Here is a 13,466-nt window from a genome sequence, read left to right as displayed (position 1 = left end):
GCTTTATGCCTTTCCTCCGTGGCCCATGTTGGGCAGGATAATTTGTGAGATCAAGGGCCACAGGGGGCAAGTACTCCTGGTGACACCAGACTGGCCCAGGTGTCTGTGGTATGCAGATCTGCGAAGACTCCTGGTGGAGACTCCCTTTCATCTTCTGCTGCACAGGGACTGGTTCTTCATGAGGATCTGACTCTGTTCTGTCTTACGTTTTTGCCCTTGAGAAGGCTCTTCTGTTGAAATGTGGATATTCTTCTGCAGTGATTGCCACCTTACTTTGTGCTTGAAAGTTATCTACCTCCTTAACCTATGTGCAGGTTTGGAGAGTGTTTGAGGCCTGGTGCAAGGAGAGTGGTTTTCTTCCTCATTCAGTTAAGGTCCTGCTCATTTGAGATTTTTTTGCAGGATGGGTTGAATGAAGGTTTGGCCCTTAATTCCTTGAAGGTACAGGTTGTGACTCTTGCCTGTTTCAGAGGCCTGGTGAATGGTGATTACTTATTGTCTCATCCTAATGTGGCCCATTTTTTGAAGGGAATGAAGCATCTGCAGCCTGCCTTGAGGTTACCAGTTCCATTGTGGAGTCTTAATTTGATGCTGGATTTCTTGGCGGGCCCTGTGTTCCAACCTCTGTGTGGCCTTTCCTTGCGGCTATTGACCTTGAAGATTGTGTTCCTGGTAGCTATATGTTCTGCACGTTGCGTTACCGAACTGCAGGCCTTGTCTTGCCGGGAGCTATTCTTTTGGGTGACTCCAGGGATGTTGCATCTGCATACTGTTCCATCCTTCTTGCCTAAGGTGGTATCGGAATTTCATTTGAATTAGTCCATTTACTTGCTGTCTCTGGATAAGTTCAGGGACATGGAGGAGTACCACCTGCGTCCCTTGGATGTCAAGAGACTTGTCGTTCAGTATCTGGAGGTTTCTAAACCTTTCTGAAAGATGGATTGCCTATTTTTACTCCATGGTGGACAGAAGCAGGGTGAACCAGCTTCGTGGGCTGCAATAGCTCGCTGGATTAAGGAGGTGGTCACAGCTGCATATGTGGATGCTGAAAAGCTGTTGCCTACTCAGTTTAGGGCTCCTTCCACTAGGACTCAGGCAGTGTCATGGGCGGAGGTTAGATTATCTCCTGTTGAAATTTGCCAAGCTGCGACATGGTCCTTCCTTACATACCTTTTCCAGGTTTTACCATCTGGATGTGCAGGCCCAGGAGGATGCAGCCTTTGCATGTGCAGTGTTGAGTGGACCGCAGGCAGCCTCCCACCCTGTTTTGAGAGTAGCTTTGGTATATCCCACTGGTCCTGAATCCAACTGTCTGTAGGCTAGGAAATGGAGAAATTATTTACCTTATAATTTCATTTTCCTTAGTGTAGACAGATGGACTCAGCTTCCCACCCTCTGCTGCCAAATGATTCTGTCCATAGTCCTCCTATGGGAAATCCGGGTCCCAAGGGATTACTGGTAAGTGTTCATCCAGTGCCTAGATTGGGGTACCTATGTTCTTACTTGAGTTCAGTGTTTGTTGTTGGCCAGGTACAGTTATGGTTGCATGTTTTAAATTGTGTTTTGCTAGTCTGTCCACAGTTGCTTTTGAAGAGAACACTGGCAGGCTGGGGTCACTGCAGGGTTATATATACTCGACACAAAATGAAGATTCAGCTGTGAAAAGAAACTCTGAAAAAGTGTATAACACAACCGTCATAAATGGCCTCAGAACACTTGTGGCTTATATTATGAAGCCCATAATGGTCTGGGCTTGTATAATCATAGGTTGTGACAACACTTGCTGTGCACCAAACAGGGCTACAAAAAAGTGCAGACACTGTAAAAATTCATAAACTAGTGTATGCACTTATGTTGATCCACGTGAGGTCAGATGGCAAACAATCCTGAAGAGCTTCCTCCGACACTTACAGTGTTTCCGAGTTTAATTACTCCTCCTTGAGGGACCTTCAGGATAAATTGAGCCGTCTATACAATTCTGCGTGGAAACAAAACAAAGTTGAGAGTTCTTAAAAATGCCTGCTGGCTAATACAATACAATGTTGTCTCTCTAAAATTTGTTTGGGTTTATAATACAATACAATGGCATATGTCCTGGACTTAGAACTTACTCATTTCTTATTCGGTCAGTTCCTTCGGTGAACAAACAGCATATGCTTGTGTGCTGAAAACGTTCAAAAAAGATTGTAAAAATTCAACCTATTAAACCTTAGAAAAAACGGGCAGTCATCCCGGAGATAGTGGAACTTACGTGCACCGCGAGAAATATTTGACCTCGAGAATATAATTTTTTACAGGTTCCATCACCACGTTCTCTTGTTATATATGGGCTTCCTAAGATCCATAAGACTTTAGTTAACCCTCCTTGCAGACCCATAGTCTCTGTTAATGGGTCAATTTTAGAACCATTAGCCAAGTTTGTGGACCTTTTTCTTCGTACAGCAGTCATGAATTCTGCATCTTATATTCAAGACACTTCAGATATGCTCAACAAGCTTGCCTCAGTTCACACTGTTTCAAGTGGAAGTTTTCTAGTAAGTTTGGACATGGAGGCACTTTATACTAATGTCCCTTTAACAGATGTGATACAGTTGGTTCAAGGAGTCTTTGATAACAGACCTAGACCCCAACGTATACCGCCAGATTTTTTATCTGCACTTACAGAGGTTATAGTGTTCAACAACTTTTTTACATTTGAACAAAAATACTACCTCCAGATCCATGGTGTTGCAATGGGTTCTCCCATTGCCCCTGATGTGGCTAACTTATATGTCACCAAATTTGAAGAGGCTCATGTATACACATCATCTTTTTTCCGGTTTGTGACACTATGGTCCCGTTACATCGATGATATATTTTTCATCTGGACTGATACAGAATCATCACTTTTACTTTTTAATCAGTGGCTTAATCAAGAGAACCCTAATCTTAAATTCAGTCTAACTTACAGTTTGCATCAGTTATCCTTTCTGGACATACAAATTCACAAAGACAATGCAGGTATTCACACAACTTTATTTAGAAAAGCTACTGACAGGAATAATTTCCTGCGATTCGAGAGCCATCACCCTAGACGTTTCAAGGAAGGACTTCCAGTGGGACAATTTTTTCGTATTCGTAGATTATGTTCAGACAATTGAGAATTTCACAGTCAAGCAGCACAACTGCGTGAAAGATTCCATGAGAGAGGCTACCCTGCCCGTGTCATTCAGAGCGCATATTTTATTTATTTATTTATTTAACTTTTTTATATACCAACATTCAAGACGGTGGTCCCATCATGCTGGTTCACAAGAAACAGGGGTGTAATTATAATAAACTTTACCATTTAAACAATAGTGCAGAAAAGCAGTTACAAATAACAAGGAAAACAATAACTTGGAATGAGAAGGGAACAAAAATATAGGATATAGGAGAGCTACCTTTTCAGACAGAGACCAATTACTGCAGTACAAGCAAAATAAGGATGTTCCTAACTTGATTTGTGTTTTACCATATACAAACCTAACATCCCATATCAAATCAGCAATTTTAAACAATTGGCACGTGTTGAGCCCCTATGCCATTTTTCAAGAACGCCCTCTGTTTGCATATTCTCGTGGTACCAACATTAAGCAAAGAGTGGTCAGGGCGGCGTCTCAAGTTACTTTCCATACACAGCAACCTGGACAAACCTTATGTGGCAAATGTTCTTTTTGTTCTCAGGCACACGTTGGCAAGGATTGGCAAGATCCTCATACTGGTCTTAAGATTAAGATCAGACAAGCAGTTGATTGCAACACTGAATTTGTAATATATGCTCTACAATGCCCCTGCAATAAAATTTATGTTGGACGTACTAAGCGCAAAATTCGCATTAGGCTGATTGAACATCGCAGTAGAATTACCAATCAGGATACAAAAGCTCCAGTAGTTCAACACTGTATTGAACATACACATTCGTTTGCTGACTTTAAGTGGGTAATCCTTGAACATATTCCTTTACATTGGAGAGGTGGTGATCGTTCTGCCTCACTCAATTACAAAGAAAACCATTGGATTTTTAGGCTGCAATCAGTTGAACCACATGGTCTAAATGAAAAAGTAGAGTGGTTCTCTTTGGTTTGACATGTTCAGATCGCTGCGTTTTATTGCTTTTTTTGTGGTTTTGTTAAGTAATTCCTTTCAAAATGGCCGCGGCCGTGACGTCATTGACCTTTTTTGGCTTTGGCCGGGCAGACGAGTTCCCCATGACGTCGATACCCTAATATGGACACTTCCATATTTGGTATGCTAAACGTCACTTCCAGTGTTTCAGTCTGTCGATGGAATTCCTTTAAATTCAGCGTCCTTTGGCGCCTCAAGCTGTCAGTCGGTATACAGAACGCTGGCAGGCTGCATTTCTCGCGGTGCACGTAAGTTCCACTATCTCCGGGATGACTGCCCGTTTTTTCTAAGGTTTAATAGGTTGAATTTTTACAATCTTTTTTGAACGTTTTCAGCGCACAAGCGCATGCTGCTTGTTCTCTGAAGGAACTGACCGAATAAGAATTGAGTAAGTTCTAAGTCCAGGACATATGCCATTGTATTGTATTAGCCAGCAGGCATTTTTAAGAACTCTCAACTTTGTTTTGTTTCCACGCAGAATTGTATAGACGGCTCAATTTACCCTGAAGGTCCCTGAAGAAGGAGTAATTAAACTCTGAAACACTGTAAGTGTCGGAGGAAGCTCTTCAGGATCTCACCTCACGTGGATCAAGATAAGTGCATACACTAGTTTATGAATTTTTACAGTGTCTGCACTTTTTTGTAGCCCTGTTTGGTGCACAGCAAGTGTTGTCACAACCTATGATTATACAAGCCCAGACCATTATGGGCTTCATAATATAAGCCACAAGCATTCTGAGGCCATTTATGATGGTTGTGTTATACACTTTTTCAGAGTTTCTTTTCACAGCTGAATCTTCATTTTGTGTCTATTTCGCCTTTTCAAGCTGTACGTTGGGTCATTATAATACTACTAGGGTTATATATACTGACACGTCAGCTTGCTCCGTTTCCATCTGCTGGCAGGGGAGCATAACCCACTGGTCCTAAGTCCATCTGTCTACACTAAGGAAACTGAAATTATTAGGTAGGTAATTTCTCCATTTTGATTTGTATTAATAGGCTTCTAATACAAAGCAATACTTTTCTAATTTTGTTTGCCTTGTCTACTACTCAGCATCCTGTAATTTAAGTAGGGCCCGGTTTATCACAAATGTAATCCTATATACTGAATATGTAACCCATTTCATTGGAAAGGCATATTCTCCAAGGACGCACAAAAAATGTATAACTGGGGCTATCTTCATACTTCACTCCCCTTTCCTGTGTTCCCAAGGAGTGGGTCCTTTCTGTGTGGGTGAAGGCTATCCATCTTGGCCCAGGCAGTAGTGTTCTCACGTTTGTGTGTGTTACCATAGCTCTTTAGGACAGGTACACTTAACAAACCAGTCAGAAATCACTGGGTGGGTGTTCAAATTAAAATTTACTGTAATTCCTCGTAAAAGAATTAATGGGTGTAAAACATAAAGGTTCCAGATACTTCCAGTGTTCCTAGTCTTACATGAGCCAGGATTTGGATGCTCTCTACCTCTGTGGAAATGTCCCTCCAGGCAGGGGCATTATTGCTGCTTATTCTCCATGATAGGGAAAGATAAATGTCCCAGGGGGGCTGGGGTATCCTAACAGTGACCGGATCCCTTTCTCCAGTACATGAGGTCCACGCTGAATCCCGAACTTCACCTGGCAGTGTCCTGTGTCCCAGAGTGGAAACTCCATGCGGGGTCTCCAGATCTTTCTCCCTTGAGCCTTCTTCGAAAGATAGAAGCTGGCCTCCCAGGAGGAAAGGCCTGTACGGGTAACAGCTACCAAAATTCTCCAGTTCAAGGGAAAAGGAGGGGGTAGAAAAATTTTCTCCTTTTCCCCAAAGATGGGGAAAATACAAAACTTGCAAAAACTTGAATCAGTCTCTTCTCACACAAGGTGCTGCAACCGTCTCTTATGGTGGTCGACAAAGGTGTACAGTCCCTACTGACCACCCTGAGCACGGGATACAGCCTGCCAGGATTGGAACAGGTTGAAAATGTGAAAAACTGTAAAAACTTCTTAATATCCTTCTCCCTTCCAACCCTGTTAAAGGAACTGGCAAGGCATGTGTGTCTCTTCTCCTTTCTCAGTCTGGGAGCCTAACTCAGCATACATGATGCACATCCTTCCCTTCTGAAAGCAAACTACATCCGCCCTAACCTCACCTAAACTAGTGCCCCCGCCCCCCTCCCCTTGTGCCTAAGGGACTTCCAATTCCAGACAAACTCTGGGGAAGATGCTGTAATGAATGTGTTATCCCTCTGCAGCTGGGACTAGGGATATCTGGTGGAGACCCCAGTTGGTGTCTACATACACATGTGTATGTGTGTGTGTATACACATTCAGGAAAGGAGGTATGGGAGATACCACTCAAGGGTGGCACCTAGTGGCTGGATTCAGGGCCCATGATTGCAGGGTTCTACAGGAAGCCCTGGTTAATGGTTCCCAGCTGAGAACTGGTTGCAGTGGCCAGACTTATTTATTTATTTATTTAATAGCTTGTATATACCGTAACCGTTTTCACATCGTATCGGTTTATAGGAAACAAAGGAGGTACATTTAGGAGGTGGGGGGAATCCCTGGATAGTTGCAAATGAAGACTCATGGTGCTAAGATCCCAACACTGGTTCCAACTGAGCTGGAGGCCTAAACGAGCAGGAAGAAACTGGTGTTTTTATTTTTTTGACCCAACAAGTGTGTAAGTGAAAGGATTTATTTCTGCTCTGCAAACTGGTGGTGGTATCTGTGGGGCGTCTATACCCACGGTCCGAAGTAGGGGAAGGCAAAGGCCTTACTCAATCTCCTCCACTCAACTCACACGCATCCCCAGACTCCCTCCCCACCCCCCAAATACAATGAGGCGGAAAGTGAAAAGTATGCAGATGGATTTTCTAGCACTTTTCAGTCTTAACGTTGTTGAAAAATCTCACCATTATTGGATCAAGATTATTTTCAGTAAGTAGGACTGAGCCCACACTCCATCTTTGCCCCAAGTCTGAACTCAGGTCGTTTTAATTTTTGTAGAATTTATCATGCCGCCAGACAGACGGGAGGATTAAATAACTGCTGTATTACTTTCAGCTCTGTTTGAAAAGCACTTAAAAAAAAATTAGTGTAGTTGGCTGGTGGGGCCCAAGGGTAGTGGCTAGCCAATGAGCTGCTTGCTCAATGCTAATTGGAACCCGCTGTGTTAAGAAATGACGTTATTGCGAGCAATGGAGGTGACTAGTGAGGTGTTGGGCTGCTGCTGTAGAAAGAAATTCATTAACTTGTTGTTCTGCCCTTTCATGCATTTATCTGGCCGATATGACAGTCCTGAACAGTATGGTATGATAACTCTCACTCTCTTGGGCAAATTTCTGGTCTTTGAAACTAGATCGCAGTCTTTTCACATCTACCTGGAAGATATCATCAATTACCGCTGGGAGCTTGAAGAAGGGAAGCCAAATCCTCTGAGGGACGCCCACTTCCAGGATCTGCCGCTGCGCACCAGGGTGGAGCTCTTGCACCGTCTGTGTGATTATCGCTTGGATGCTGATGATGTCTTTGACCTCCTCAAGGTGATGTACTATAGCATATCTCTGGGCTTCCCATTCCTGTCCTGGGGACCCCTCAGCGTCAAATTTAACTCTTTTATATATATATTAATTGTGGATATCCTGAAAATCTGACTCTAGCAGTGGGGTTCCCAGAGCAAGTTTGGAAAGCCCTGGCTTAATCTGTTCCTCTGCTACAATTGGCTTTCGGTTCTGTGCCTGTGCAAGGAAGCCAGAGAGAGAGGAATAGACTAGGACTGTAAAATAGTCAGTTGGTCTTTTGCCTGGTTGTATTGAATAATTTAATTGGTTGAGGAAAAAGTATCTATGTATATTTAGATTAAGCAGTGGTTACTTTAGGGTACGGTGCACTATTTATTTTTGTGGTGAAGATATTGAATGAAAGTGATTCTGCGTTTTAACGTTCAACTGTTTGCCTAATTCCTCCAAAAGGATATTAAAAAGATCCACAGCACAACAGTGGTAGTTTAATATTTTCCTGAATGCATACATCTTGCTGCTTGTTTTATATGCTCTCTAATAACACTTTAGGGTCGATTTTTAAAAGCGTTGCTTGCATAAAAATGCCCATATACCTGAGTATGTGGGTTGCAGGTGAGCAACGTGGATTTTAAAAAGCGATTTATGTGCGTATATGCACGTATCTGAACAAAAAAAATAAGGGGCGAAGTGTGGGAGGGGCATGGTTGTTTCAGGGCGGGGCCAATTTTTACCTGCGTAAAAACGAGGCTGCAGCATGCGGCAGCTCTTTAGCTGTATAACTTTACTGCTGCTCCCGACGAGGAGCAAGTCTGCAGATAATGCGTTTTTAGGGCTTATACTGCAGGGTGTGAGGGGTCTGGGTCAGCTGGGGGGGGCATGCAGGTTGAAGAACCAGAAGGGTCTGGATGACCTTGAGATTGACTTGGCAAACTGGTGGACAAACTGGAAAAACTGGGATGTCCCTTGCATGAGCGTGTTTCAAAATCCACTTATATACACATGTTAAAGCTGGCAAAGTCCTATGGAAGATATGCAAAGTAGATTTGCTCGAGTAACCTCTTAAAATTAGGAGCATACTTGTAGGTGTATTTTAAATCAAGTGCGTGCATGATATAAAAGTCCAGCATATCTCCGCTCATGCACCAATATATGCGTGCATGGGTGAATGCATGCTCGTTTTAAAATTAGCCTGTTTGTATATAAACTTTGTTAGTATTTGTGATCTTCTCCACAAATGTCCCATAACAAATTGTTATTATGTCAACCTATTTTAAACTCTTTCACTTCCATTTTTAAATTCATGTTGATGTTATGGCAAGAAAATTGGAAAAATATCTATAGTTCTTTAAAATGTGCAAGACTATGAATATAAAGGTATATAAAGCAATGAAACTATTTTAAACAATTATTGGAACATTTCTCACTACTCACAAATGTGCACTGTTTATGTAGATTTTGTGAATGATGTGCTTATATTTCATCCAAATAAGAGGCCCCTAATAACTGTCTCTTCCAACAACCCTGAGGCCATCACTGGATAGAGATATATACATGAAAACATTTATCTGTGCTTCCACACTGTATTTGGAAGAGGATATTTATTTAAAAAAAAAAAATACAGCAGCTGATTTGCCCCTTCTTCTCTTTCTCTCCTAGCCCCCAACTCAAGCGCTCTCTCTCTCTCTCTCTCTCTCTCTGCTAAAAATATATTTCCTGATCAACTAACTTGCAGTGGTTTGCTGGGGGCCTCTTTCCCCACTACATTCTGATCCAAGATGCTTCATTTTGGAGACAAATGAAAAGGCAACCTTGACCCCCAGCAAACCATTGCAAGTTAGTTGATCAGGAAATATATTTTTAGCAGAGAGAGAGCGCTTGAGTTGGGGGCTAGGAGAGAAAGAGAGAAGAAGGGGCAAATCAGCTGCTGCATTTTTTTAAAATAAATATCCCCTTCCAAATACAGTGTGGAAGCACAGATAAATGTTTTCATGTATATATCTCTATCCAGTGATGGCTTCAGGGTTGTTGGAAGAGACAGTTATTAGGGGCCTCTTATTATACTATATATACTCTATACATTTCTTTGAAATGCATGCAATGTCACTTTCAAGCAAATTTGAGCAAATACGCTTTGAATCTCAGAATGGGAAGCGTGCCGAATGTTAGAGTTGATTGGTAACCGTGCTGTAATTTATGCTTCTGCGTGTGGGGACGGCAGTTTGATGGACATGCCACTGGTTCTTTTTCATTAACGCTCTTTGTGTGGGTTGATTGCAGGGCTTGGATGCAGACAGCCTCCGTGTGGAACCACTGGGAGAGGATGCCGGCGGGGCCCTCTACTGGTACTTCTATGGAACGCGGTTATACAAGGAAGAACCCACCTGGGACAAAATCAAAGGAGATCAGGGCTTGGAACGGTAAAAGACTGTTTGTTTCAGCAGCCTAGAACCATAATATGTAGAAACAAAACAAAAGATTTAGTACAGGCCTATAGGAACCAAGACAACAAGTTTGTGAATGAAGAGACTGAGTGGCCTGTGTAAGGCCATTCTTGTTATAAGAACAAACTTGGGTCAGCAACTTTGCCATTCAGGAAACCCAGGTTTCTCTTACTGGACTCCACATTTTTTTATTTTGGGTGGGGGTGGGGGCAGCATGGATTGGAGCTGCTGTGGAGACGGAGCTCACAGACCTTCATGCCCCACCTTGACAGAGAAAAAGGGACTGCTAGACACTGTTTCCCAGTGATGACTGAAGGCTGACTCATACACACACCGCAGTCCAAGGGTGCTGTGATCCAGGCCCCTTGGCAGAAAGATTGCTGTTGGGATATGAAATTAAAGAGGTGGGGAGTTCAGAGCAAGAATCCCTGGCTGTCATCACTGAGAGCCCTTGATGTGCCTTACACATGCCTCTTACTCAAGTGCCATAAACGTGTCCGGTTTTCAGGATATCCACAATGAATATGCACGAGAGAGATTTGTATGCGCTGTCTCCATTGTATACAAATCTATTTTATACATATTCATTGTGGATATTCTGAAAAGCAGACATGTTTGCTGCACTCGAGGACTGGAGTTGCCTACCCCCCACTACATGGTGGCAAAAGCAGTTGAAGTGAGCCCTGTTTGGAAGCATTTTTCATGCATCAAAGTGACATAAGAGGGAATGTAGGAAAATATCCCTCTTAAACTGATGGTTTCTCAGATATTCATGTCCATATTGAAAATTGTAGAGTTTGCTCTTCGGGTTGCATTTTCTAAATTATCAAACAGGATCATCGCCACTCAGCTTTGTCATGAAACTAAATAGCGTTGCAGCAAACATCTTCAACAAATTCTGTGGTAAATTGTGACACGCATTTCCATTGACTTCATGAATATTAACTGCAATGATTTAAGGCTTTTCAGACACTTGGCAGAAGGCATCTTATGATGAGCAGTGGTGATTTTCTGCCAGGGTACCAACTTGGAATTTTGAATTTGCTTCCTTTTCCCTTTTGGGGAAAGAGTGGAAGATGGAAGCCACTGCTGGCTCCAGTCTGGTATCTTGTTTGTTTTTGTAATTTTTTTTTTCTTTTTAAGAAAAACTTGGGGAATTTGAATCAGTTGCTGGGTCTCTGGAAAAAAACCCACTAAAAAGCTCTGAGTGTCTATTTATCCAACCACTCCCTTTAAGTGAAATTGCTGGAACAGGAGGGGGAAGGGGAAGCTGCAGGCAACATGTGAGGGGAAACTGGAGAGGAGCTGCAATAGTCTGCATTGAGGGTCCTGTGACTCCAGGACTTGTGCACCCTCACTGTACCCTCAGCTGTGGCTTATAAGGGGTAGAACAAAAAGTGCTGGAGTCAGGGAAGGAGACGAGTGCTGGGGTCATCCCTGGATGGAGGTGGGTTAGAGAGGGAAGGGGGGAGGTAGCGGCAGAGAGAGAGAGAGAGGGTATGGAACAGTGATGCGCATTCCTTTTCTCTCACTCCCCCCCCCCCCCCCCCTTCCCTGCTAATCAAGAGCAATCTAAAGATGACCATGATTCAAAGTTCCCGGGTATGTTCTGGGTATGTCCAGATTGGAAACACTCCACAGTTTTCAGCTGGGGATCCTCTATCCAATAGTGCTGCTTTAGGATTAAAAACAGTAGAGGTAGGAATGCCCTAAGCTTACAAGAAGTCCTCAAGATTGCCAGTTTGGGTGCATTCTCAAAACTAGGTGCCTTTTTGGCACTAATGTAAGTTTTATCATGTCTATGGTCACTTTATCTGGGCCTTCCCAGTGTCATAATAGCTGCATGTAAAGTCACTGGTGGCCGTGGCTTGCGTTGATGCTTTATGAGCTGGTTCACAGGAAGACAGGGACTTAGCATTTTTAATGTTTTGACATTTGTCGTCTTAGGAGTAATACAAAAATTTAAATTGTATTTGTTTGGCATGAGTCTTCTGGGTATCTTATTTATAAATTTATGTACCACTTATCAGATTTCCTAAGTGGTTCACAATAGCACCTGCCCAATAAATTTTAATGGGCCTGGAAGAAATTTTATTTTATTTTTGGGAGTTGTATTTTGTCTTAAATCTGATTTTCCAGCGATCACCTAGTCCTGATTCTGCTCACTGGTTTATTCCAGTTTGTACCAGTTTCATATAGAATTTTTCACCTCACCCACGCACCTTACTTTTTATTCTAGTGGCCTCATTCACCAACTCGGGTGGCAGAATGCAAAGACTGTATATATAATGTCTTGATTGTCACGTGTCTAGCATTATTTACTGGGAATAGCACATTTTGTTTTATATTTGGTCAAAAGCCAGTATATTACCATTTGTTTTCTCTATTGGCCCCCCCCTTTTTTTTATTCCATTCTTGAAATAATGAGCTGCTTCCAGGAACAAATTATTTCCAACAACTTATTTCTTTTATGTTAGGATATATTTTGGGATTGGGAGGAGGGGTTCTACAGGCCGTTTCTTTTTTTTTTTTTTCTTTTTTTATAGCTGTTTACTTTTATTATAAACAGAACACCACCAGGAGGCCAAGGAATCATATTAGAAAAACCTGTCAGGAGAAGAGGCCGGCCCCCAAAGCGGAAAAAACTGCTGGAAGAGATTACTTTGAGGTATTAAAAGGTGGCATATCTATGTGAGCAACACATCTACCTTTGTGTATAGATAATCTTGTAACCCTTCCTACCTTAATCTCTACTAATTTACGGATATATTGTTCATATGGGGGGGGGGGAATCTGACACAGTGAAATTTCAGTGGATGTCTGTCTGTAACTTCACTCACCCGGTGCTTTTAAATTATAATGGATTTGTGTTTTTGCAGCTGGCTGCAACAGATTTAATTGTCTGTCTCATGCAAACAAGGCACGCACATTTTTACATACCACCTCTTATCAGTTGCTAGAATAATTTGCGGTTTTGTATTTCCAACCCACTTGTGCTCCCTGAGAACCATCCAGCACAGTGAAAGTACATGGCATGCATAGATTGGTCTGTAGTATTATGCATATACACATGCAACCCCGCCCCCCCCCCCTCCCCAATGTACAACACAGTGTGTTCTCTGCAGCAAGTGCTGCTTCTGCACTGCATGTTGACCACGTGTTTGAGAACAGTTTCCCAGTCTGAAAAACCTGATGGACTGGAATACAAACAGCAAATATGTATGATGCATAGTGACGTACATTTGTTCTAAAAGCAGGTTAATTTTTGTATATTTTGGTTGCTCCAAATGAAAGACTAATTGGAGGAGTGGGATCGAGAACCACTGCTGTAGTTTGGTTGTTTTTGGCTACATGTCTTTCTATCTCTTTTTGTAAC

General features: G+C 42.4%; 1 protein-coding gene across 1 annotated transcript in view; it reads left to right on the top strand.

Annotated features, from left to right (window-relative positions):
- The window catches only part of LOC115090579 (cat eye syndrome critical region protein 2), a 394,336-nt gene that overhangs the window by 228,271 nt on the left and 152,599 nt on the right, over positions 1-13,466 (top strand). The window contains exons 3-5 of the mRNA XM_029599850.1: positions 7,487-7,670; positions 9,927-10,066; positions 12,660-12,758. Of these exons, the coding sequence (XP_029455710.1) occupies positions 7,487-7,670; positions 9,927-10,066; positions 12,660-12,758 (423 nt within the window). The remainder of the gene's footprint in view (positions 1-7,486; positions 7,671-9,926; positions 10,067-12,659; positions 12,759-13,466) is intronic.

This window comes from Rhinatrema bivittatum, chromosome 4 (genome assembly GCF_901001135.1).
Source record: "Rhinatrema bivittatum chromosome 4, aRhiBiv1.1, whole genome shotgun sequence".
Lineage (NCBI taxonomy): Eukaryota > Metazoa > Chordata > Amphibia > Gymnophiona > Rhinatrematidae > Rhinatrema > Rhinatrema bivittatum.
The sequence above is the reverse complement of the archived record's forward strand: the minus strand, read 5'-3'. Positions and strand labels throughout refer to the sequence as shown.